This window comes from Pristiophorus japonicus, unplaced genomic scaffold (genome assembly GCF_044704955.1).
Source record: "Pristiophorus japonicus isolate sPriJap1 unplaced genomic scaffold, sPriJap1.hap1 HAP1_SCAFFOLD_2830, whole genome shotgun sequence".
NCBI lineage: Eukaryota > Metazoa > Chordata > Chondrichthyes > Pristiophoridae > Pristiophorus > Pristiophorus japonicus.
In genome coordinates, this window is record NW_027252594.1 from 1 (window position 1) to 23318 (window position 23318).

Here is a 23318-nt window from a genome sequence, read left to right on the forward strand (position 1 = left end):
GTTTGAACTGTGACAGGCGAAAATCAACCCCTGTTGGCATGGATATCTCATTAATAATCGCTGTGTTATTGCAAAATTCTGAATGAGCCCAAGCCTACACCTCAACCTGGAATGTGCTACCTGTTGGTAGCAAAGATGACTTGGTGCAAAGATGCAGAAAGTGGGTGGGGGATTTAATAAGTACATTCTAGAATCTCCTCACTATGCAATTTGTGACACTATCATCTACATGTCGCTTAAAATTTAATTGCTGCTTTAACAAACTTCATTGGCTAGAGCTAGATGACGCTCCCAGATTTTCTTTTCCCAATATAAATCTGATGTGTTGCTATCGTGCCTTTCATTTACATTTTAAAACACAACTTTTCAAAACACAAATCGGGAAAGGTTGAACCAAGATGGAAAGGAGAATTACAAGCCAGACTTCAGACTGACCACCAATTCAATCACAGGGGACAACAAAAATGTGGACATAGCTCATTACAAAAACAGGCAATATTATAAGCTACAGCACCCATACCTTCTAAAAAAACATTCCTATATTTTAATCCCTTCCCTCTGAGAAAAAAAAATTGCAAGTTTAAAAACCCAGTGTTTTACAAAAAAAGAAGTGGGTCTAAAGTGTTGCTCCCCAACTCCCCTTTACCTGGTTGCCAGTGCATTCTTCCATTTAAAAATAACTCTTAAGCAGCAAAAAAAACAAAAACCGTACGGCGCTAAACATATTTGGCAAGGTTTTAAAAAATAATTTCTGGCAAATATCAAAAACGAAATGGGGTGGTGGGGACACCAAGAAAGTTGCAAAGAATATATATATTTGTTTGGAGTATGAACAGCCTGCACGTTAACAGTTGGGGAGAGTTTTTTTTTAAACCGGTGTAGCAATTATGGGATACTGCAGATTTTCGATTTGGTATATATTCAATCGCTTACTAGTGTTACCATCGAATGGTTCATCACTCATCAAGTTGGTCTAACTCCTGACTGCCTGCCCCTTTGCCAAACATCCACGTATAAGCAAGGGCACACTTGTTCTCAAGAATGGGCTTTGGCAACCGAGAGAGGGGCAACCAGTCTGCAGCAAATCAAGGCAGCTCACAAATTATTAAGCTCCAGTAGAGTTTGATCGAGCATCTGGTGCATGTTGAGGTTTTCTTCTTTGGCTTGTGCCAGTTTCTCTGTTGCAAGATTAAAAGATAAATAAATATAATGCACACGAACGCTCATCAGAAATGCACTGCTTTACATTCAAGGCATGCACATGGAACCCAGCTAGCAAGGTCAAACCAACTGCTCGTGCGCACTGTGTAAATACAATTCGAAAATGTTCTCTTCTGAAAATGAGCGTGCGAAGCTAATTCTAAAACCAAGAACCGTATGGGATCCGCTTTGCCTACACTACAACAGTGACTACAATTCATTGGCTCCAAAGCGTTTTGGGACATCCTGAGGTCGTGTAAGGTGCTATATAAATGCAAGTTCTTCCTTGCAGATGTGCTAATCAATTGGTTGAAAAGAGGATTTGGAATAGGGAAGATGGTGTAAAGATGTAGGGAAATTGTACTTAACAAATGCACAGCAAGCATGATCAGCTGGTTAGACCATTACACATATTGCATATTAAACACTAGCTTAGTATCGTACTGCAAGCATATCTGGTAACTAGTTAGAGCTTGTATACAATAGAATGAGGCTTATAGCATTTGCACTGAAGCAGTGGTTCTCCTATAGACTAGTTTACTTACTGGGAAATCTAAAATTGAGAGTTTGAATGAATGAGGCTGGCTAAGTTACATGACCAATGGGAAATGGTTAAAGAAATTAATCTCATTTGACAGGCAAATCCCTGCAATAGCGCCAATCCGAAACTAGTCAGAGGAGAAAATACAACAACCAGCAGGTTAAAGGTTAGAAACCAGGCTAGATATCACCCCTCAAAATCAGTCACTCAGGTCATTCAAGGCCAGCTTAAGCTCATTAGCAAGGAGACGATTTTGCTCAAGTTGGTGATACAGGCGGTCTTCAGGGTCCGCGGGCAGGTTAGAAGGAAACAAAAGCAGAAGAGTTCAGGTTAGGCGAAAAACGACGAGAAGAAAAACCAGCAAAGCTCAACGTCAAACCAAAACCCAGGCAACTCACTAATACACAATTCCAACCTTCGCAGTGCTGAAATACTGCAATCTTTTGCCGACCTCAATTTATAGTTCATTATTACGCATGCCCCAACACAAACCACAATGCATTGAGCATCACATCCAGAAACCCCAAGCCCATTCTGGGCTTTGTTGCAAGTTAAATCCAACACACAGTCAAACCTTTTCTGTACGACAATGGCTCCAAGAGTTGAAGATTACAGTGCCACCAACCCTGCAAAAAAAAACCTTCCCTACACCTGGTTTGTGGAACTATAACTAATGTACTAATTCACTGGAACCTACAATTCTACTGTTTATTATATGAAGTTACGTTGCATCATTTGCTCTGTACGGCACAATTTAGAGGGGATAGGATTCGATTCCTATATACAAGCGATTTGCACACTTGCATTCATGATCCCACTCACTTTGAAACTGGCCGCTTATTGCCCACCCCTAGTTGGGCAGACGGCATTAAGAGTCAACCACGCAAGGTTGGGACTGGACTGGAGACTAGGCCAGACTGGGTGGCAGGTTCCCTTTCCTGAAGTAATTTAGTGATTCAATCCAGTAGTTTTCATGGGCTGGTTTTTCTGGTACCAGTTTCACACCCTGCCAGTGTGGGATTTGAACTCACAATTGCTGGGTGCCGTAACCACCAGGCTACATCACACCCTTTCTAGTGACAGACTGTGGTCTCATTTGTAAGGAAAGGATAAAATAAAAAATGGTGAGACCAGTCACAAATAAACAGGTAGCGAAAAGGAAGCTAAAAGCAGGCATTGAGGTCTGGACAGACACTTCTAAAGAAAAACGCACCCGTTTGATTTCATTAAATATTACCAATGTCAAAGATACTCCAGTCCTGGAGTCAAACCAAACACAGTTGAATCAAAAATGAGTGAAAAACAGATAGATCGAGAGAGAAAAAGGGGAGGACTGCTTTACAGTAAAGCAGTTCCCAACAATCCTGCAACTTTCTATGGTGCCATTTTGCTATCACACTACAGGAGATAATAAATGAGTGGAGTGAAAGTCACTTAATCATTCACTTCCAACAGGCTCATCTTAATACACCACCAGAAGGGACGGTTCAAATGAAACTATGCTCAGATTGTCTTCACATGTGAATTGGATCCAATTTGGGTAGAGACAAGAACAGCAACGGTTGATCAAACGTAAAAGGAGATGAATTACAAGAAATTTAAGCTTTACAGTCTAGATAGATGGTGTTTAAGGAAGGCCCAGAAAGTAGTCGATGGCCAGAGGGTGGCTGAGGCAAGATGGGGAAGAGCAAGGCAGTGAGATTTGTTTTGTATTGCTCTAGCAAGGAGCCTGCATCAGCTGTGGCTCAATGGGTACCACTCTCACCTCCAAGTCAGAAGGTTGTGGGTTCAAGTCCCACTCCAGAGACTGGAGCGCAAAAATCTAGGCTGTGCGGTACTGAGGGTGTGCTGCACTGCCGGAGGTGCCATCTTTAGGATGAGATGTTAAACCGAGGCCCCATCTGCTCTCAGAATGAAGAAGAGCACAGAGTTATCCCCAGTGTCTTGGCCAATATTCATCCCTCAATCAGCATCAATAAAACAGATTATCTGGACATTGTTACATTGCGGTTTGTGGAAGCTTGCAGTGTACAAATCGGCTGTCACATTTCAACAGTGACTACACTCCAAAAAGTACTTCATTGGCTCTAAAGCGATTTGAGACTTCCAGTAGTCATGAAAGACATTATATAAATCCAAGTCTTTTTTTAAAAAAACATCGAGTTCTATAGCATGAAATGCTTTGTCACAAGAGTGAAGATTACATCAAAATACAGAGCAACGACCAGATACAGAAATCAATGAATAAATTGATATATTAAGAGATTTCATGTTGAAAATGATAAAGTTTAGAAAAATCTGCCAAGCAAAGCAAGAGGCAGAAACACAGGGGCTATTTAAAATACAATTAGACATCAAGATGCAGCATCTAATGCATCGGATGGGTGGGCCGAAAGACTTTTCACTATCTCTGACCTTATGAATTAGATGGGCTGCACATTGGACAAAACTTAATTATTTAAAATGCAATGGACGGTTTGAAGTGAATTGTGCGCAGTTTGTAACTCGAGGGGTTAATTCTACAACCCTACATTCAGAGAGCCTCAGTCACCAGGAGTGCGTTTGGGAGAACCACCCCATCTTCAGCCCAAGCTGGTCTCCTCCCCGGGACCACGGAATCACTAATGATCGTCAATAGTGCATTGAATCCTGGTCCCCTGCAAGCTTCCATTGGATGAGATTTGAAAGAAGTTGTTTCTGTACATACAAGGCAACAGTAAAATGATTCACAGCACAGTGCTATTCAAATAGTCAAGCCTGTGCAGACCAAACTAGACACATCAAGTGTAGGTCATCTTGCACAGTTTAAAAAAAAAACAACTCTGAGGGGGGAACTCCGGAAAACAACAGCAAGTCTAGGCCCTGCACTGTACAAAAATGGAACTGCAGCACACTCAATTTTAAAAAGTGCCAACAAATCTTTAAAAAAAATGTAAATATAGAAAATACTTTGAATGCACAAGGAAAGTCATCATAATTGTTGACTATGAGAACTAAAGATAAAGATTGAGATGCATGGGGCACACTGGAAATGCTAAATTGTCCCCCACAGATGCCAACTAACCCGCTACGTGTTTCTAAGAATTTGTGTTTTATTTTAAATTTCCAGTGTTTTATATATTAACACGATGCACGCATTGGAAGAAAGTTTTGACCAAATTTCCAGCTAAATGTCCAACTCAGCCTTTCACTCTGTGGTTTGAAGTTCTGGTTTCACCAAACCTTGTAGTTATACAAAGTTCATTTCTTTCCCTCTCACTCAACTTCACAAAACATCAGCAAACATTTTCACAACTTTCAAATCAGTGGACTCATTGGGACAGGGGGCAACCAATGGGCTGCAGTTACTGCTGGTGAAATGTGCGAGTTGTGTGTGCAGGGATACAGGTCCTTTTCAGAATGGCAGGCAGTGACTAGTGGGGTACCGCAAGGTTCTGTGCTGGGGCCCCAGCTGTTTACATTGTACATTAATGATTTAGATGAGATGATTAAATGTAGTATCTCCAAATTTGCGGATGACACTAAGTTGGGTGGCAGTGTGAGCTGCGAGGAGGATGCTATGAGGCTGCAGAGTGACTTGGATAGGTTAGGTGAGTGGGCAAATGCATGGCAGATGAAGTATAATGTGGATAAATGTGAGGTTATCCACTTTGGTGGTAAAAACAGAGAGACAGACTATTATTTGAATGGTGACAGATTCGGAAAAGGGAAGGTGCAACGAGACCTGGGTGTCATGGTACATCAGTCATTGAAGGTTGGCATGCAGGTACAGCAGGCGGTTAAGAAAGCAAATGGCATGTTGGCCTTCATAGCGAGGGGATTTGAGTACAGGGCAGGGAGGTGTTGCTACAGTTGTACAGGGCCTTGGTGAGGCCACACCTGGAGTATTGTGTACAGTTTTGGTCTCCTAACTTGAGGAAGGACATTCTTGCTATTGAGGGAGTGCAGCGAAGATTCACCAGACTGATTCCTGGGATGGTGGGACTGACCTATCAAGAAAGACTGGATCAACTGGGCTTGTATTCACTGGAGTTCAGAAGAATGAGAGGGGACCTCAGAAACGTTTAAAATTCTGACGGGTTTAGACAGGTTAGATGCAGGAAGAATGTTCCCAATGTTGGGGAAGTCCAGAACCAGGGGTCACAGTCTAAGGATAAGGGGTAAGCCATTTGGGACCGAGATGAGGAGAAACTTCTTCACCCAGAGAGTGGTGAACCTGTGGAATTCTCTACCACAGAAAGTAGTTGAGGCCAATTCACTAAATATATTCAAAAGGGAGTTAGATGAAGTCCTTACTACTCGGGGATCAAGGGGTATGGCGAGAAAGCAGGAAGGGGGTACTGAAGTTTCATGTTCAGCCATGAACTCATTGAATGGTGGTGCAGGCTAGAAGTGCTGAATGGCCTGCTCCTGCACCTATTTTCTATGTTTCTATTCAGATAATAGTCTGTCTCTCTGTTTTTACCACCAAAGTGGATAACCTCACATTTATTCACATTATACTTCATCTGCCATGCATTTGCCCACTCACCTAACCTATCCAAGTCACTCTGCAGCCTCATAGCATCCTCCTCACAGCTCACACTGCCACCCAACTTAGTGTCATCCGCAAATTCGGAGATACTACATTTAATCCCCTCGTCCAAATCATCAATGCACAATGTAAACAGCTGGGGCCCCAGCACAGAACCCTGCGGTACCCCACTAGTCACTGCCTGCCATTCTGAAAAGTACCCATTTACTCCTACTCTTTGCTTCCTGTCTGCCAACCAGTTCTCAATCCACGTCAGCACACTACCCCCAATCCCATGTGCTTTAACTTTGCACATTAATCTCTTGTGTGGGACCTTGTCGAAAGCTTTCTGAAAGTCCAAATACACCACATCAACTGGTTCTCCCTTGTCCAATCTACTAGAAACATCCTCAAAAAATTCCAGAAGATTTGTCAAGCATGATTTCCCTTTCACAAATCCATGCTGACTTGGACCTATCATATCACCTCTTTCCAAATGCGCTGCGATGACATCCTTAATAATTGATTCCATCATTTTACCCACTACCGATGTCAGGCTGACCGGTCTATAATTCCCTGTTTTCTCCCTCCTTTTTTAAAAAGTGGGGTTACATTGGCTACCCTCCACTCCATAGGAACTGATCCATAGTCTATGGAATGTTGGAAAATGACTGTCAATGCATCCGCTATTTCCAAGGCCACCTCCTTAAGTACTCTGGGATGCAGACCATCAGGCCCTGGGGATTTATCGGCCTTCAATCCCATCAATTTCCCGACTAATAAGGATTTTCCCTCAGTTCCTCCTTCTTACTAGACCCTCTGGCCCCTTTTATAGCCGGAAGGTTGTTTGTGTCCTCCTTCGCGAATACCGAACCAAAGTACTTGTTCAATTGGTCTGCCATTTCTTTGTTCCCCGTTATGACTTCCCCTGATTCTGACTGCAGGGGACCTATGTTTGTCTTTACTAACCTTTTTCTCTTTACATATCTTTAGAAGCTTTTGCAGTCCATTTTAATGTTCCCTGCAAGATTCCTCTCGTACTCTATTTTCCCTGCCCTAATCAAACGCTTTGTCCTCCTCTGCTGAGTTCTAAATTTCTCCCAGTCCCCGGGTTCACTGCTATTTCTGGCCAATTTGTATGGCTCGTCCTTGGCTTTATTACTATCCCTGATTTCTCTTGATAGACACGGTTGAGCCACCTTCCCTTTTTTATTTTTACGCCAGACAGGGATGTACAATTGTTGTAGTTCATCCATGTGGTCTCTAAATGTCTGCCATTGCCCATCCACTGTCAACCCCTTAAGTATCATTCGGCAATCTATCCTAGCCAATTCACGCCTCATACCTTCAAAGTTACCCTTCTTTAAGTTCTGGACCATGGTCTCCGACTTAACTATTTCATTCTTCATCCTAATGTAGAATTCCACCATATTATGGTCACTCTTCCCCAAGGGGCCTCGCACAACGAGATTGCTAATTAATCCTCTCTCATTACACAACACCCAGTATAAGATGACCTCCCCCCTAGTTGGTTCCTCGACATATTGGTCTAGAAAACCATCCCTTATGCACTCCAGGAAATCCTCCTCCACCGTATTGTTTCTAGTTTGGTTAGCCCAATCTATATGCATATTAAAGTCACCCATGATAACTGCTGCACCTTTATTGCATGCACCCCTAATTTCCTGTTTGATGCCCTCCCCAACATCACTACTACTGTTTGGAGGTCTGTACACAACTCCCACTAGCGTTTTCTGCCTGTTGGTATTCTGTAGCTCCACCCATACCGATTCCACATCATCCAAGCCAATGTCTTTCCTTACAATTGCATTAATTTCCTCTTTAACCAGCAACGCCACCCCGCCTCCTTTTCCTTTCTGTCTATTCTTTCTAAATGTTGAATACCCTTGGATGTTGAGTTCCCAGCCTTGGTCACCCTGGAGCCATGTCTCCGTGATGCCAACCACATCATATCCGTTAACTGCTATCTGCACTGTTAATTCGTCCACCTTATTCCGAATACTCCTCGCATTGAGGCTCTCAGCCTTCAGGCTTGCCTTTTTACACACTTTGACCCTTTAGAATTTTGCTGCAAAGTGGCCCTTTGTTTTTTGCCTTGGGTTTCTCTGCCCTCCACTTTTACTCATCTCCTTTCTGTCTTTTGCTCCTGTTTCCATTTTGTTTCCCTCGGTCTCCCTGCATTGGTTCCCATCCCCCTGCCATATTAGTTTAACTCCTCCCCATAGTGGAAGCAAGTCTTCCTCGATTTTGAGGGACTGCCTATGATGATGATGAGCAAAATGGATGGCTAGCTGGCAAGACAAAGCAGAGGGTAGTGGTAAAGGGTAGCTATTCAGAGTGGCAGAAGATGGAAATTGATCCTCACAAGAATCTGTGCTGGGACCACCGCTGTGCACAATTCACATCGACAATCTAGACTTTGGAATCAAAAACACAATCTCCAAATTTGCAGATGACACCAAATTGGTGGTGGGGGTGGGGAAGGGGTTATATTGAGGAGGGCTGCAACAAATTTCAGGAAGACATGAATAAACTTGCAGACTGGGCATATAATTGTCAAATGAATTTCAACACATAAATGTGAGGTATTCTATTTTGGTAAGAAAAATAAGGAGATCACTTATTACTTGGAAAATAAAAAAAAGGCTGTGGGTTCAAGCCCCACTCCAGGGACTGGAGCACAAAAATCTAGGCTGGCATTCCAGTGCAGTACTGAGGGAGTGCTGCCCTGTCGGAGGTGTCGTCTTTCAGATGAGACGATAAACCGAGGCCCCGTCAGCCTACTCAGGTGGACGTAGATCCCATGGCACTATTTTGAAAAAGAGCAGGGAAGTTATCCCCGGTGTCCTGGCCCATATTTATTCCTCAAATCAACATAACAAAAACATCCGGTCATTATCACATTGCTGTGTGGTAATTGGCTGCTGAGTTTCCTACATTGCAACAGTGACTACACTACAAAAGTACTTCATTGGCTGTAAAGCGCTTTGAGACGTCCAGTGGTCATGAAAGACACTACAGAAATGCAAGTCTTTTTAGATCAATTGTCAAAATACCTCAAGGCAATACTTTAAAAACTATTTTTCCCATTGATGTATCATTCTTCGCCTGGTCCAACTTCATCTAAACAGTGTGATTAGCCATTGGGAGGGGGGGGGGGGGGTCGGGTCACTAGCTCAGCAACTTCAACAAAAAAGGGCAGATGCAACAGGGAGGGCTTCACAGACAAGGAGCTCCAACATAGAATGAGCTGTACAGAACTAGCTGAGGTGCTCTTAGAGAGTCAGCACACGCTTGATGGGCCAAACGGCCTCCTCCTGTGCTGTAATCATTCTAGGGTTCTAAGAAACAAGCCATTTGGCTCAACAGGTGTTTATGCTCCACATGAGCCTGCCCCAACCCCTCTTCATCTAACCCCAACAGCATAATCTTCTATTCCTTTCTCCCGCATGTACTTATCGAGCTTCCCCTTAAATGTATCTGTGCTAGTCGCCTCAACTACATCATGTGGTAGCGAGTTCCCCATTTGAACCACTCTCTGGGTAAAGAAGTTTCTTTTGAATTTCTTGGTGACTATTATATTTATGACCCGAGTAATGGTCTTCAAAACTTTTATTTTAGTTTACAGAATAAACGCTTACAATTAGTTCCCTTGAACTGAAGGAGGGTGTGAAGGCCTTAGAAAGGGCACAGAAAAGATGGTTCCAGGGATGAGGGACTTCAGTTACATAGATAGACTGGAGAAGCTGGGGTTGTTCTACTTAGAGCAGAGAAGGTTGAGGGGAGATTTGATAGAGGTGATCAATATTATGAAGGGTCCAGAAACTTCCCATTGGTGGAGGGTCGAGAACAGAAGACACAGGTTTGAGGTGATTGGCAGAAGAACCAAAGGCGACATAAAAAACATTTTGTGCAGTGAGTGGTTAGGATCTAGAATGCACTGCCTGAAAAGGTGGTGGAGGCAGACTCAATCTTGGCTTTCAAAAAAGAGAATTGGATAAATAGCCAAAGGAAAAAAAAATTGCAGGGCTACAGGGAAAGGGCAGGAGGAGTGGGACTGGCTGAGGTGCTCTTGCAGAGAGCTGGCACAGGTTCGATGGGCCGAATGGTCTCCTGTGCTGTAACCATTCTATGAATTTGTGATTAACTTTTATCTGCCGGAGCTCAGTGAGGAAGATCAGGGAGGTAAAGCTCCATCCTCACCCACAACATGTCTTACTGAGTTAGTGAACACAAGATGGTAGAGTCAGTTGATTTATCCTCCAACATTCAATTGCCAATTTCTGAACATCAGTTTTTTTTTTAAAAAGCACCCGGTTGTGCTATTTAAACAAAGTGGAACGGCATTAGAATTGGGCAGTTGAACTGGTGGGCTTGTATCCAACCGTGCCCATGAATTGAACCTAACTGAAGTGCACAGGGAGCTGGATATTAAAACTACTCAGATTCTGTACATAAATGGTGTACAAATTCATTGGGCCCAACATTGTGCCTCAGGATTATAACCAGGGTCATTCTGCCGCTTTGATCGATGTTAAAGGAGAAGGAAGCCCCTTCGTATTCCGGGGGAAGAAATAATACAATTTAAAAAAAAAACAATATCCTCATTCAGCACTTTCAGTAGAAACCAGTCTAGCTTAGAACTTTCCACAGAGAGATACATATTTATTAAACTTAGCTTTTAAAAAACAACAGGTTTGAGTTTTGGTTTGGAGTGGAGTGGTTTGCAGTGGTGAGGTCCATGTCTTCAGTCCATTGTTCACCGTACCCACCAATGAAGCAACAACTCCTAGTGCAGTCGCCACACTGCATCCCTCTATACAATCAGCTCAAGGAGGATGGGGCTAAACTTCCAATTGGAGGCAACTTCGAGTCATTGTATGAAACACTTGGCAACACCAGACAGACACAGATCATCAACTTAACCCAACATTGCACCAATTCATGTGGTCTGCTCAAATCGTTATCGGGCATCTGCGCAAACATGCACAACGTGAGTGAAAAAGCAACAGCCACAAAAGCATTTCTTTCTAGTGTAAAGCATAACCTCGGCTTTATTTTTCAAAGCTGCTGTTCAATAATAAATAATAAATTGCAAAAGGATACAGTTCATCTGGAAGGGTATTTATTTTACATTTAGGCTAGGAAGAGAGACACTGTACAATGAGGAGTGTGACTGAAAGCCGGGAATAACTGCTAGGACAGGGAGAGGAAGAGATTCGGCCCAGTTTTTAAAAACTTGAGTGAAGAAGAATTCAGAAACAAGAAAAGCCAGCTGGTTGAAGATGTCTTTGGCATTGCAGTGAAGCAGTTTATCTGCGCGAGAAAAGGTACAGAACAACAATGAATGGCCGAACGCAGAAACAGATGAAAGCAGAAAGCAAAAAAAAAAATAAACTGCATAAAAATAAAAGCAAGCGAAGAATTTGAAAAAATTTGGCTACTTTCCAATTTGATGTCCAGTGCAAGGCCATGCCAACCTGAAATCTTGCAGGTTCATGGAAGAACAGGAGAGCTTACTAAAATAGGAATTAATTAGTTGAATCCTATTTTGCAGGAGTGGAGTTACTGCCTGCTCTGGTCTCCAGTTTAATTAATGTTATTTATAGCATCTAATGAAGCGTTTCCACAAACCAAATTCTCAACTTGACATGGCCCAACTGCCAGGACAAGGAGGCCAAAACTGCCTCATCACAAAGATGGATCATTCCAAAATGAAACAGACCAGAAGGAACCAAACTTATTATTTCCATCACTCTCCCTCCTTTTCACATTCTGTGTCTCTCTGTCCCCCTCTATTTCCCACGAATCTTCCTCCTTTACAGCCACAAACCGCCGCAATGTCCTGCCACGCAGGAGAAGCAAGGGGGCAGGCCAGTGCCTCATCGGGTCAATTAGCTCGCTCCAACATAAAGAACGGACTTAAAATGATGTGGAGAACACCGTTTGCCACATGGGTTAGAGAGTTGGTCATCACTAGGATATAACCTGCAGATAGGGCTATAATACAGATGTTCCCTAGCGCCCATTTGGAAGAGGCAAGCAGCTGTAATCCGCCATGAAACTTAGCATAACAACCAGGACCAATGGGCAGGTTGAAAATCAACGCCCAAATTCTAGCAATCTTGCATGGATGTTGGCCTAAGATTTCAACAGTGTAGCAAATATAAACACTACAACTTGATCATAGTAGTATAGATAGTAACACTTCAGATAATGGCAGGAAAGGGGATCAGCTCCAGTTGAAGAGCTAGTACAGACACGATGGGCCGAATGCTTGGATTGTTCTTCGAGCAGAGGTTACTCTTCCCTTTCTCCCTGTTGTTTCATGATTACTCTGGCAGGGATGAGTAAGTTATGTGGAGAGACTAGAGAAGCTGGGGTTGTTCTCCTTAGAGCAGGGGAGATTTAATAGGAGGTGTTTCGATAGAGTATATAGCAAACTGTTTAACGAGAGCACACAGATTTAAGATAATTGGCAAAAGAATCAGGGAAGTTGAGAATTTGTTGTTATATAAAGTGAGTTACGATGGCATGGAATACATTGCCTGAAAGGGCAGATTCAATTGTAACTTTCAATAGGGAATTGGATAAATACTTGAAAAAGGAAAAATTTGCAGGGGAATGGGGAAAGAGCAGGGACAGTGTGATGGGCCGAATGGCCTCCTTCAGTGCTGTATGATTCTGTGAATGGCCTTCCCCTGTGCTGAGTTCTACACTCATTCTCCGTGTGATCAAGACTGAGGTTGGCCAATCACGTTTGTCATTCTAGAAGCTGCATCACCAACACGGTGCTCATGAAGACAATCTCCTCCAAAAGAGAGTACTTTAATCTATCCACAATTTATGATGTTGAGAGATGGGGATGGTGCAAAGGCCTGAATTAGGGCCCAGCCCTGGGGACTCCAAGACTGCGACAGGCCTTCTTCACAACCAGGTGGTTTGCTACGTGACTCCGAAGTGAGTCGGGGTCAGGTATAGGAGGAGCAGATGAACCCATTGGGTTATAGAATACTCTGCTTTCAGCGTCCTATTCCCCCCCCTGCCGCCCCTTCCAGTGGTGCTAACCCGTAAAATGACCAGATTTGTTGAATGCAATGTCAGAACTTGCCTGGGTGGGAATTTGAACTCTGACCCCATGGTTGCTAGGTTGGTGCGTATAGTGTACATGCATGTGCTTTCCTACCCCTGCCACATGAAAGCAGACCCCAAACCAGAAATCTTACGGACTGCCAGCCTATCAAACTACCACTGAAACCAGCCAACTGCACACCAACAGTGTGTTTCATTTGGAATGAGCCAATGACGGCATCGACAGGCGGAAGCAGGCTGCTCTTCGAAAAGTTCAAAACGCAATGTGCAGGAAACAAAAACCCGGCACCAACTGGAAATCCTGCCCAGACTTCCAGGTGTGTATCTGTGGCCGGGAAGTAAATGAAACTTCGGGGTGAGCGCTGCAATACGCTGTTGTTAGCAATACATCTTTCTTGCACTCTGAAAGAAATAAAAGTTAGAGGCACACAAGGAGATGGAGGTGTAGTCAATGGTAAGAGGATGGTAAAAAAAGTGTGTGAGGTTTCTAATAATTTATTGATTAGTACAACAGAAGGAAACTCATTGGGAGTTACAAGTTACACTTGTGCACACTCTCACATAGACACACACACACACACACTCTCGTGAGTGGATGTGACCAAATTCTTCGGACTACACAAGATGTCCACATCCAACGCTTGGTTAATTCTGTCCGGAACACATTTGCATTATGCAAAAACCACATACGTTTTTGCAAAGCAAATGAACCTCAGGTATTAATACAGAACAGAGTTAATCTGGTGATGTACACACGACGAGAACAGACCAAAGTTTCAGGACTGCATTTTACATTCCTGGTTTGGCAATTCTGAAATATTTGCTTTGGGCAAGACTCCCATTTTTTTCTTTTTTGTTTTAAACAAAGCAAATGAACTCCAGAATTAAATAGGGTTAGACAAATGGAGTTGAAGATTTAGACACAGTACACTTATGTTTCTGAACGCTGGCATCCTGATTTAAATGGGTGCTATTATGCAGAAGATGCATAATGTACTTCCATTTTTAAACACCGCCATTCTCATTAAAGCAGTGCAGGTAAATCAGTTCCGGAACGGCAAACATGAGTGCACTGCAAAATTAAATATAGTTAAGAGACAAGGTGAGGAACAGAGGATGGAGTTAAGAATCAGTTTGATAGATAGAAAAAGAGGTGCAGTAAGTACAAGGGAGTTTATTTGGAGAGTTGTGGAGTACAGATGCAGACAGGCATGGAGGAAGAGATTTACATTGATGTCATATCGTTGAGAGCATGGTCCAGTTCCTCACTGATCGCCTTGTACTTCAGTTTCTGGGCGTACAACTCGTCTACAGGGGCAGAGGCAGCAGAGGTGAGGAGACATGGCGATGATGAAAGATGAGAGGGATGATGAAAGGCCGCAGCATCCAAGACAGACAGAAGAGCAGAAAAAGGGAGGAGGTCAGGTGAACAGCCAAGTACAAGTGAGCAAAATGGGGAGAGAAAAAAAAATCAATCAGTAAATGAAGGAAATGATAATTTGCTACTTCATGCAACCTATTTACCCCAGAGAATATTACATGCTGCCCTTGGTGAACAAGTCAATGGTTTAAAAATGTCCTCCTTACAGGATGTAAACAAAATCTAGACCTTAAATACAAATCAGGAAGAGTTCCCTCCACAAACACATGCATTTCCTGCTGGCCCAAAGAGGGCAAAGACAACCCAGGGAGAAGCAGTATGTCAATATCTGAAGAGTGAGAGAATCTTAGAAAGAATCAAAGTGATGGAGACAGTGGACTAGATAGAGGATGGCCAGGGTTGATTTTATTTCAGCCAATTTTCAATGTTAAACAAACGTCACTAAAGCTAAATGATGAAGTAATGCTATTTAAACTTTTTTATTGAAATCTCACCAACTACCACACTAAACACCTCCCTGACATCAGTTACCACCCTGTACACCCACCAGTACCACCTTATACACCTTCCTCTCACCAATAGCTCCATTGTTTATCACTCACTAGCATTCTGGTGGAAAAGGAGAGAGACATCAGACGGTGCAGCATCACCTGCCCGCTGGGTATGTTTCGGGCCACAAACCAACAGTACAGGCCGACTTTAACAGCCAGCAGACATTCGAAGAGTGATTGACAATCATACCTTCCAAGTCATCGATGGATTTTTCCAACTTGGCGACAGACCTCTCTGCAAACTCAGCGCGGGTTTCAGCCTGAAAACATGAACGAGATTTCACGGTTTTAGCACCAGACCAAAAGGAGACTACGCTGGAATCACAAAAATCCAATGGGAGGCTTCACCCACCTCCTTCAGTTTGTCACTCAGGACTTTGATCTCCTCCTCATACTTGTCTTCCTTTTGTGAGTACTGCAGGGAGGGGGGGGGGGAGCAAGGAAAATACTCATCAACAGGCATCAAGGGCAAAATTCCAATAGGCTACAAATAACCAGCTAGCCTGACCCCCCTCCAAATCATCAAACAGAAAGGATTTGATGGCAACAGTTTCAGCAATACATTCAGTATATTTAAATGCCCTGTATTATTTGGAAAGGCTATGGGTAATCTGAAGCATCTTTACACAAACATTTAAAATCATACACTGTGGCACTGCACTTGAAATTATTTCCCTCTCCAATATGAAAGAGCATTGTAATTCTTAAAGTTGCTCTGGCTATTGAATTGCTCCAATTTATACTAGCACAGGGTCAATGCACAATCAGACAGAATTTACTAAATTATAAAGTGGTCCTGGGTTGTAATTTAAGACATTAGATTAACCATATTATACAGCAAAGCTATTTTTAGCAAAGGGGAAAGTTTTAATTTCTGCAGTTAGACAATGGAGACCATCATTTTGTTGCAATGTTTCACACGGCTGGTACAAAGCAGGGATTGCACCCTCTCCTACCTTCTCAGCCTGAGCCTCCAGTGACTTCAGGTTGTTGGTCACAGTTTTCAACTCTTCTTCAAGCTCAGCAGATTTACTGTTTTAGGGCAGAGCAGAAAGAGGAGAATGCAAAAAAAAAAAACAGGGGAGAGAACGAGAGAGAGAAAAATGGAGAGAGAGAGAGAGAGAGAGAGAGAGAGAGAGAGAGAGAGAGCGCACGCACAGGACGGGTGGGGGGGGGGGGTGTGGAGAAGAGGGGGGGGGCCCCAGAGAGAGAGAGAGAGAGAGAGAGCGCGCGAGAGGGGGCAGAGAGAGAGAGAGAGCGCGAGAGGGGGCAGAGAGAGAGAGAGAGAGCGCGAGAGGGGCCAGAGAGAGAGAGAGAGCGCGAGAGGGGGCAGAGAGAGAGAGAGAGCGCGAGAGGGGGCAGAGAGAGAGAGAGAGAGCGCGAGAGGGGGCAGAGAGAGAGAGAGAGAGCGCGAGAGGGGCCAGAGAGAGAGAGAGAGAGCGCGAGAGGGGCCAGAGAGAGAGAGAGAGCGCGCGAGAGGGGGCAGAGAGAGAGAGAGAGCGCGCGAGAGGGGGCAGAGAGAGAGAGAGAGAGCGCGAGAGGGGGCAGAGAGAGAGAGAGAGAGCGCGAGAGGGGCCAGAGAGAGAGAGAGAGAGCGCGAGAGGGGTCAGAGAGAGAGAGAGAGAGCGCGAGAGGGGTCAGAGAGAGAGAGAGAGCGCGAGAGGGGGCAGAGAGAGAGAGAGAGAGCGAGAGGGGGCAGAGAGAGAGAGAGAGCGCGAGAGGGGGCAGAGAGAGAGAGAGAGCGCGAGAGGGGGCAGAGAGAGAGAGAGAGCGCGAGAGGGGGCAGAGAGAGAGAGCGAGAGGGGGCAGAGAGAGAGAGAGCGAGAGGGGGCAGAGAGAGAGAGCGAGAGGGGGCAGAGAGAGAGCGCGAGAGGGGGCAGAGAGAGAGCGCGAGAGGGGGCAGAGAGAGAGAGCGAGAGGGGGCAGAGAGAGAGAGCGAGAGGGGGCAGAGAGAGAGAGCGAGAGGGGGCAGAGAGAGAGAGCGAGAGGGGGCAGAGAGAGAGAGCGAGAGGGGGCAGAGAGAGAGAGCGAGAGGGGGCAGAGAGAGAGAGCGAGAGGGGGCAGAGAGAGAGAGCGAGAGGGGGCAGAGAGAGAGAGCGAGAGGGGGCAGAGAGAGAGAGCGAGAGGGGGCAGAGAGAGAGAGCGAGAGGGGGCAGAGAGAGAGAGCGAGAGGGGGCAGAGAGAGAGAGCGAGAGGGGGCAGAGAGAGAGAGCGAGAGGGGGCAGAGAGAGAGAGCGAGAGGGGGCAGAGAGAGAGAGCGAGAGGGGGCAGAGAGAGAGAGCGAGAGGGGGCAGAGAGAGAGAGCGAGAGGGGGCAGAGAGAGAGAGCGAGAGGGGGCAGAGAGAGAGAGCGAGAGGGGGCAGAGAGAGAGAGCGAGAGGGGGCAGAGAGAGAGAGCGAGAGGGGGCAGAGAGAGAGAGCGAGAGGGGGCAGAGAGAGAGAGCGAGAGGGGGCAGAGAGAGAGAGCGAGAGGGGGCAGAGAGAGAGAGCGAGAGGGGGCAGAGAGAGAGAGCGAGAGGGGGCAGAGAGAGAGAGCGAGAGGGGGCAGAGAGAGAGAGCGAGAGGGGGCAGAGAGAGAGAGCGAGAGGGGGCAGAGAGAGAGAGCGAGAGGGGGCAGAGAGAGAGAGCGAGAGGGGGCAGAGAGAGAGAGCGAGAGGGGGCAGAGAGAGAGAGCGAGAGGGGGCAGAGAGAGAGAGCGAGAGGGGGCAGAGAGAGAGAGCGAGAGGGGGCAGAGAGAGAGAGCGAGAGGGGGCAGAGAGAGAGAGCGAGAGGGGGCAGAGAGAGAGAGCGAGAGGGGGCAGAGAGAGAGAGCGAGAGGGGGCAGAGAGAGAGAGCGAGAGGGGGCAGAGAGAGAGAGCGAGAGGGGGCAGAGAGAGAGAGCGAGAGGGGGCAGAGAGAGAGAGCGAGAGGGGGCAGAGAGAGAGAGCGAGAGGGGGCAGAGAGAGAGAGCGAGAGGGGGCAGAGAGAGAGAGCGAGAGGGGGCAGAGAGAGAGAGCGAGAGGGGGCAGAGAGAGAGAGCGAGAGGGGGCAGAGAGAGAGAGCGAGAGGGGGCAGAGAGAGAGAGCGAGAGGGGGCAGAGAGAGAGAGCGAGAGGGGGCAGAGAGAGAGAGCGAGAGGGGGCAGAGAGAGAGAGCGAGAGGGGGCAGAGAGAGAGAGCGAGAGGGGGCAGAGAGAGAGAGCGAGAGGGGGCAGAGAGAGAGAGCGAGAGGGGGCAGAGAGAGAGAGCGAGAGGGGGCAGAGAGAGAGAGCGAGAGGGGGCAGAGAGAGAGAGCGAGAGGGGGCAGAGAGAGAGAGCGAGAGGGGGCAGAGAGAGAGAGCGAGAGGGGGCAGAGAGAGAGAGCGAGAGGGGGCAGAGAGAGAGAGCGAGAGGGGGCAGAGAGAGAGAGCGAGAGGGGGCAGAGAGAGAGAGCGAGAGGGGGCAGAGAGAGAGAGCGAGAGGGGGCAGAGAGAGAGAGCGAGAGGGGGCAGAGAGAGAGAGCGAGAGGGGGCAGAGAGAGAGAGCGAGAGGGGGCAGAGAGAGAGAGCGAGAGGGGGCAGAGAGAGAGAGCGAGAGGGGGCAGAGAGAGAGAGCGAGAGGGGGCAGAGAGAGAGAGCGAGAGGGGGCAGAGAGAGAGAGCGAGAGGGGGCAGAGAGAGAGAGCGAGAGGGGGCAGAGAGAGAGAGCGAGAGGGGGCAGAGAGAGAGAGCGAGAGGGGGCAGAGAGAGAGAGCGAGAGGGGGCAGAGAGAGAGAGCGAGAGGGGGCAGAGAGAGAGAGCGAGAGGGGGCAGAGAGAGAGAGCGAGAGGGGGCAGAGAGAGAGAGCGAGAGGGGGCAGAGAGAGAGAGCGAGAGGGGGCAGAGAGAGAGAGCGAGAGGGGGCAGAGAGAGAGAGCGAGAGGGGGCAGAGAGAGAGAGCGAGAGGGGGCAGAGAGAGAGAGCGAGAGGGGGCAGAGAGAGAGAGCGAGAGGGGGCAGAGAGAGAGAGCGAGAGGGGGCAGAGAGAGAGAGCGAGAGGGGGCAGAGAGAGAGAGCGAGAGGGGGCAGAGAGAGAGAGCGAGAGGGGGCAGAGAGAGAGAGCGAGAGGGGGCAGAGAGAGAGAGCGAGAGGGGGCAGAGAGAGAGAGCGAGAGGGGGCAGAGAGAGAGAGCGAGAGGGGGCAGAGAGAGAGAGCGAGAGGGGGCAGAGAGAGAGAGCGAGAGGGGGCAGAGAGAGAGAGCGAGAGGGGGCAGAGAGAGAGAGCGAGAGGGGGCAGAGAGAGAGAGCGAGAGGGGGCAGAGAGAGAGAGCGAGAGGGGGCAGAGAGAGAGAGCGAGAGGGGGCAGAGAGAGAGAGCGAGAGGGGGCAGAGAGAGAGAGCGAGAGGGGGCAGAGAGAGAGAGCGAGAGGGGGCAGAGAGAGAGAGCGAGAGGGGGCAGAGAGAGAGAGCGAGAGGGGGCAGAGAGAGAGAGCGAGAGGGGGCAGAGAGAGAGAGCGAGAGGGGGCAGAGAGAGAGAGCGAGAGGGGGCAGAGAGAGAGAGCGAGAGGGGGCAGAGAGAGAGAGCGAGAGGGGGCAGAGAGAGAGAGCGAGAGGGGGCAGAGAGAGAGAGCGAGAGGGGGCAGAGAGAGAGAGCGAGAGGGGGCAGAGAGAGAGAGCGAGAGGGGGCAGAGAGAGAGAGCGAGAGGGGGCAGAGAGAGAGAGCGAGAGGGGGCAGAGAGAGAGAGCGAGAGGGGGCAGAGAGAGAGAGCGAGAGGGGGCAGAGAGAGAGAGAGAGAGAGAGAGCAAGAGGGGGCAGAGAAAGAGAGAGAGAGAGAGAGAGCGCAAGAGGGGGCAGAGAGAGAGAGAGAGAGAGAGAGAGAGAGAGAGAGAGAGAAAGGGTCAGCGAGAGAGAGCGAGAGAGAGAGAGGGGCAGCGAGAGATAGAGAGAGGGGCAGCGAGAGAGAGAGAGAGAGAGAGAGAGAAAAAAATGGAGAGAGATCACGTAAGCAGGGACGAGAATGGGGGAGCGGGGCAGAGAGCGAGCACATGGCAGCGAGAGAATGGGGCCGAGTGTGCACGAGTGAGAATGAAGGAGAAAGAGTGATAGAAAGCATGAGAGCAAGAGTGAGTTAAAGAGAGAAAGCAAGAGAAAGAAAAAAGGAGATTTAACGAAATAGCTCTTTATTTATAAGAGCACAAAAGGTAGCCTTAAAGCAGCTGACTCCTTCACAATCTAATCCATTTTAAGCGAGCCATATCGCTATGCACTTCTCACCTATAAAATAGGTGATAAATGCAAGAATTCCTTACCCAAGGAAAACGAGTTTGTAAATTTTCTTTAACAGAGGGGAGTGAAAAATCAACTGCTTTTAGGCCACTGCTGAAGGACATAAATGAGGACTGAAATCACAACACCAAGAGATTGCAGAACAGGCAGCAGAGAGGGGAGCCAGCGAGACCTTCCTAAACACCAAGGCAGTACTCATTCGGCACACAGTGAGCCCACAAGTGTTGAGAGAGCGCGCGGCAGCACATTGTGGTGGAGCCAGGCCAGAGAGTGCATTAATTCCAGTACCTTGCCTTCTGCTGCCACTAAAGATTTCAAGGTTTGGTCCATTATTCTAACCTCCTCTTCCCCTCGGCGGGCCCGACTAACAGATCGCCAGAAATGCACATGGCCACAAAACAGTGTGCAGTGAAAGCATGCAGTGAAGAAGAGACAACACGTTAAAAAACCCCCAAAGGGGATACAGCCAAGACATTTCATATCTGGATGAGTTTCATCGCTGCCTTAATTCTTTGAGTACCGGGCTGGGATCGCACTGTGGAATGAGATTACGTTCCCTCATAATTGATCATTTTATCTGTTTTGTCTTATAACACTGCTGTGAAGCGCCTTGGGATGTTTTACTATGTTAAAGGCGCTATATAAATAAAAGTTGCTATTATTTTCGTATCCACGTTCAGGTCAGACATTACGAAATGATGAGAGGAATTTTATATATATATTTTTAAAGATTTGCCATCATCGTACTCAAAGACTTAATATTTTAAGTTGCATTTCACGTTAAGCATGTTTTAATGGTTGGTCTTTGAAAGCACTTTTTAGTTTCACAGACAGTGCACAGCAGTGGGAAGAATACGTACGATTCACTGAGTTCTGCTCGCTCCTCAGTCCGCTCCAGGTCGCTCTCAATGATGACCAGTTTACGTGCAACCTGAAGACATAAAATAAGAGTTATTCAGAGATCTTGCTGGCGACAGCACAGCTTCAGCCAGCCATCATGGGACATTGCGGGGTGGACCTCCCTCCATGGGCGCCGGGATGCACGAGCTTGGGGGAAGAAACAAAAGCTCAAACGTAAATTCAGGCACAATCTACTCATGATTGTCCATAGAATCAAGGAATTCAAAGGAAGTGGAGTTGAGGCCAAGATCAGAGCAGCCATGATCTTATTAAAGGCAGAGCAGGCTCGAGGGGCCAAATGGCCGGCTCCTGCTCCTATTTATGTTCTTATGTACTGATACAGTACAAGAGGAGGCTGTTCCGCCCATAGTGCCCATGACTGTTCTTTGAGAGACCTTTGTTGAGTAAGGGCAGCAAGGAATGTGGAGCAAAGATGGGTAGACGGAGTTGAGGTACAGATCAGCCATGATTTAACTGAATGACTGAACAGCCACGAGGGGCTGAATGGCCCACTCAATGAATAACATTAAACATTTTAAGACAGCTGTATACAGAATTGGACAAGTTCTCAATTTCCTTCATTTTAACATCAGGACTACGAAGCTATCGCCCTGGCTTCATCCTCCACACAAGACTCGGGTCACACAAACAACTCACCTCTTCATACTTGCGGTCAGCCTCCTCTGCAATGTGCTTGGCCTCCTTGAGCTGGATCTCTTGCAGTTCCATCTTCTCCTCATCCTTCAGGGCCCTGTTCTCAATAACCTTCATACCTCTAGGAGAAAGGAAAGCCAAGAATATGGAGATGAGCATCACGCCACAGAAATCAACAATGCCCATCATTATAGGAGGCAGAGTCTTAGGGGAAGGGAGGGAGGGAGGTCATGACCCCGAATTGTTTTGAGGTTGGCCAACACAGGTTTGGAGGACAGCCTCCATTTCACTCCCAGGAACCTCATCGCCCATCTTCAGTCTCCGGTGTCATCTGTGGCTCAGTGGGCAGCACACTCACCTCCGACTCAGAAGGTTGTGGGTTCAAGTCCCACTCCAGGGACTTGAGCACATAAATCTAGGCTGATCCTCAGCACTGCAATGGGAGTGAGTGCCGCACTGTCGGAGGTGCAGTCTTTCGGATGAGATGTTAAACCGAGGTTCTGTCGGCTCTCTCAGGTGGACGTAATAGATCCCATGGCACTATTTTGAAGAAGAGCAGGGGAGTTCTCTCCGGTGTCCTATATTTATCCCTCAATCAACATAAAGACATTATCTGGTCATTATCACATTGCTGTTTGTGGGAGCTTGCTGTGCACAAGTTGGCTGCCGCATTTCCTACATGACATCAGTGACTACACTTCAAAAGTAGTTAATTGGCTGTAAAGCGCTTTGAGGTGTCCGGTGGTCGTGAAAGGCGCTATAGAAATGCAAGTCTTTCTTTCCAGGTTTGGCCGGCATGTCCCGTGCGGTTCCTGTCTTGCCCTTTGAACCAGGTGTGTCAGTGTTCCCCACCTCGGTCCCCGTCACCAGTCGGTCAAACCTAGCCCCGCCACTGTTGTTATCGAAGATTTCCAGCTTCAGATTCTTTCCCCTCCCCCAATGATGATACATTAAAAAAAAAAGGGAAGAAAAGTCCCAACGGTAGTATTTGTTGTTCAAACCATTTCCCCTTTTTACAGAAAAAAAGATCAAATTGAAAAGTTTTCTTGCTGAGTCAGAGACCAAGGTGGAGACCCTGTCCATGCTGGACCATGCCAAAAATGCCAATTATGGGGGACAGCTCCCTAAAGTGGGGTCTGGAGCAACACTTCAACTTGTTCAGAGTGCCTCTAAAGGGCTAACACGGAGTGGCGTTAACCCCAGGGATGTCAGACAAGGTCAGCGGCAGACATGGTGGAGCTGAAACAAGA

The 23318-nt window shown here is 47.0% G+C and overlaps 1 protein-coding gene across 3 annotated transcripts; it reads right to left on the bottom strand.

The window, feature by feature from the left end:
• Positions 1-6: 6 nt before the first annotated feature.
• On the bottom strand, positions 7-22269 carry LOC139247833 (tropomyosin alpha-1 chain-like). 3 transcript variants are annotated; one of them, XM_070871802.1, is made up of 7 exons: positions 22072-22269; positions 21375-21445; positions 16256-16331; positions 15652-15714; positions 15490-15559; positions 14597-14675; positions 11384-11591 (listed from the first exon to the last, which is right to left on the bottom strand). In XM_070871802.1, the coding sequence occupies exons 1-7, from the start codon at positions 22255-22257 to the stop codon at positions 11588-11590; spliced, it is 549 nt and encodes a 182-aa protein (XP_070727903.1). In that variant the 5' UTR covers positions 22258-22269; the 3' UTR covers positions 11384-11587. The 3 variants fall into 3 exon arrangements, with proteins under 3 accessions (XP_070727904.1, XP_070727905.1, XP_070727903.1); XM_070871803.1 differs by lacking the exons at positions 11384-11591; positions 14597-14675 and adding an exon at positions 7-1178; XM_070871804.1 differs by lacking the exons at positions 11384-11591; positions 14597-14675 and adding an exon at positions 1926-2020.
• Between the last annotated feature and the right edge of the window lie 1049 nt (positions 22270-23318).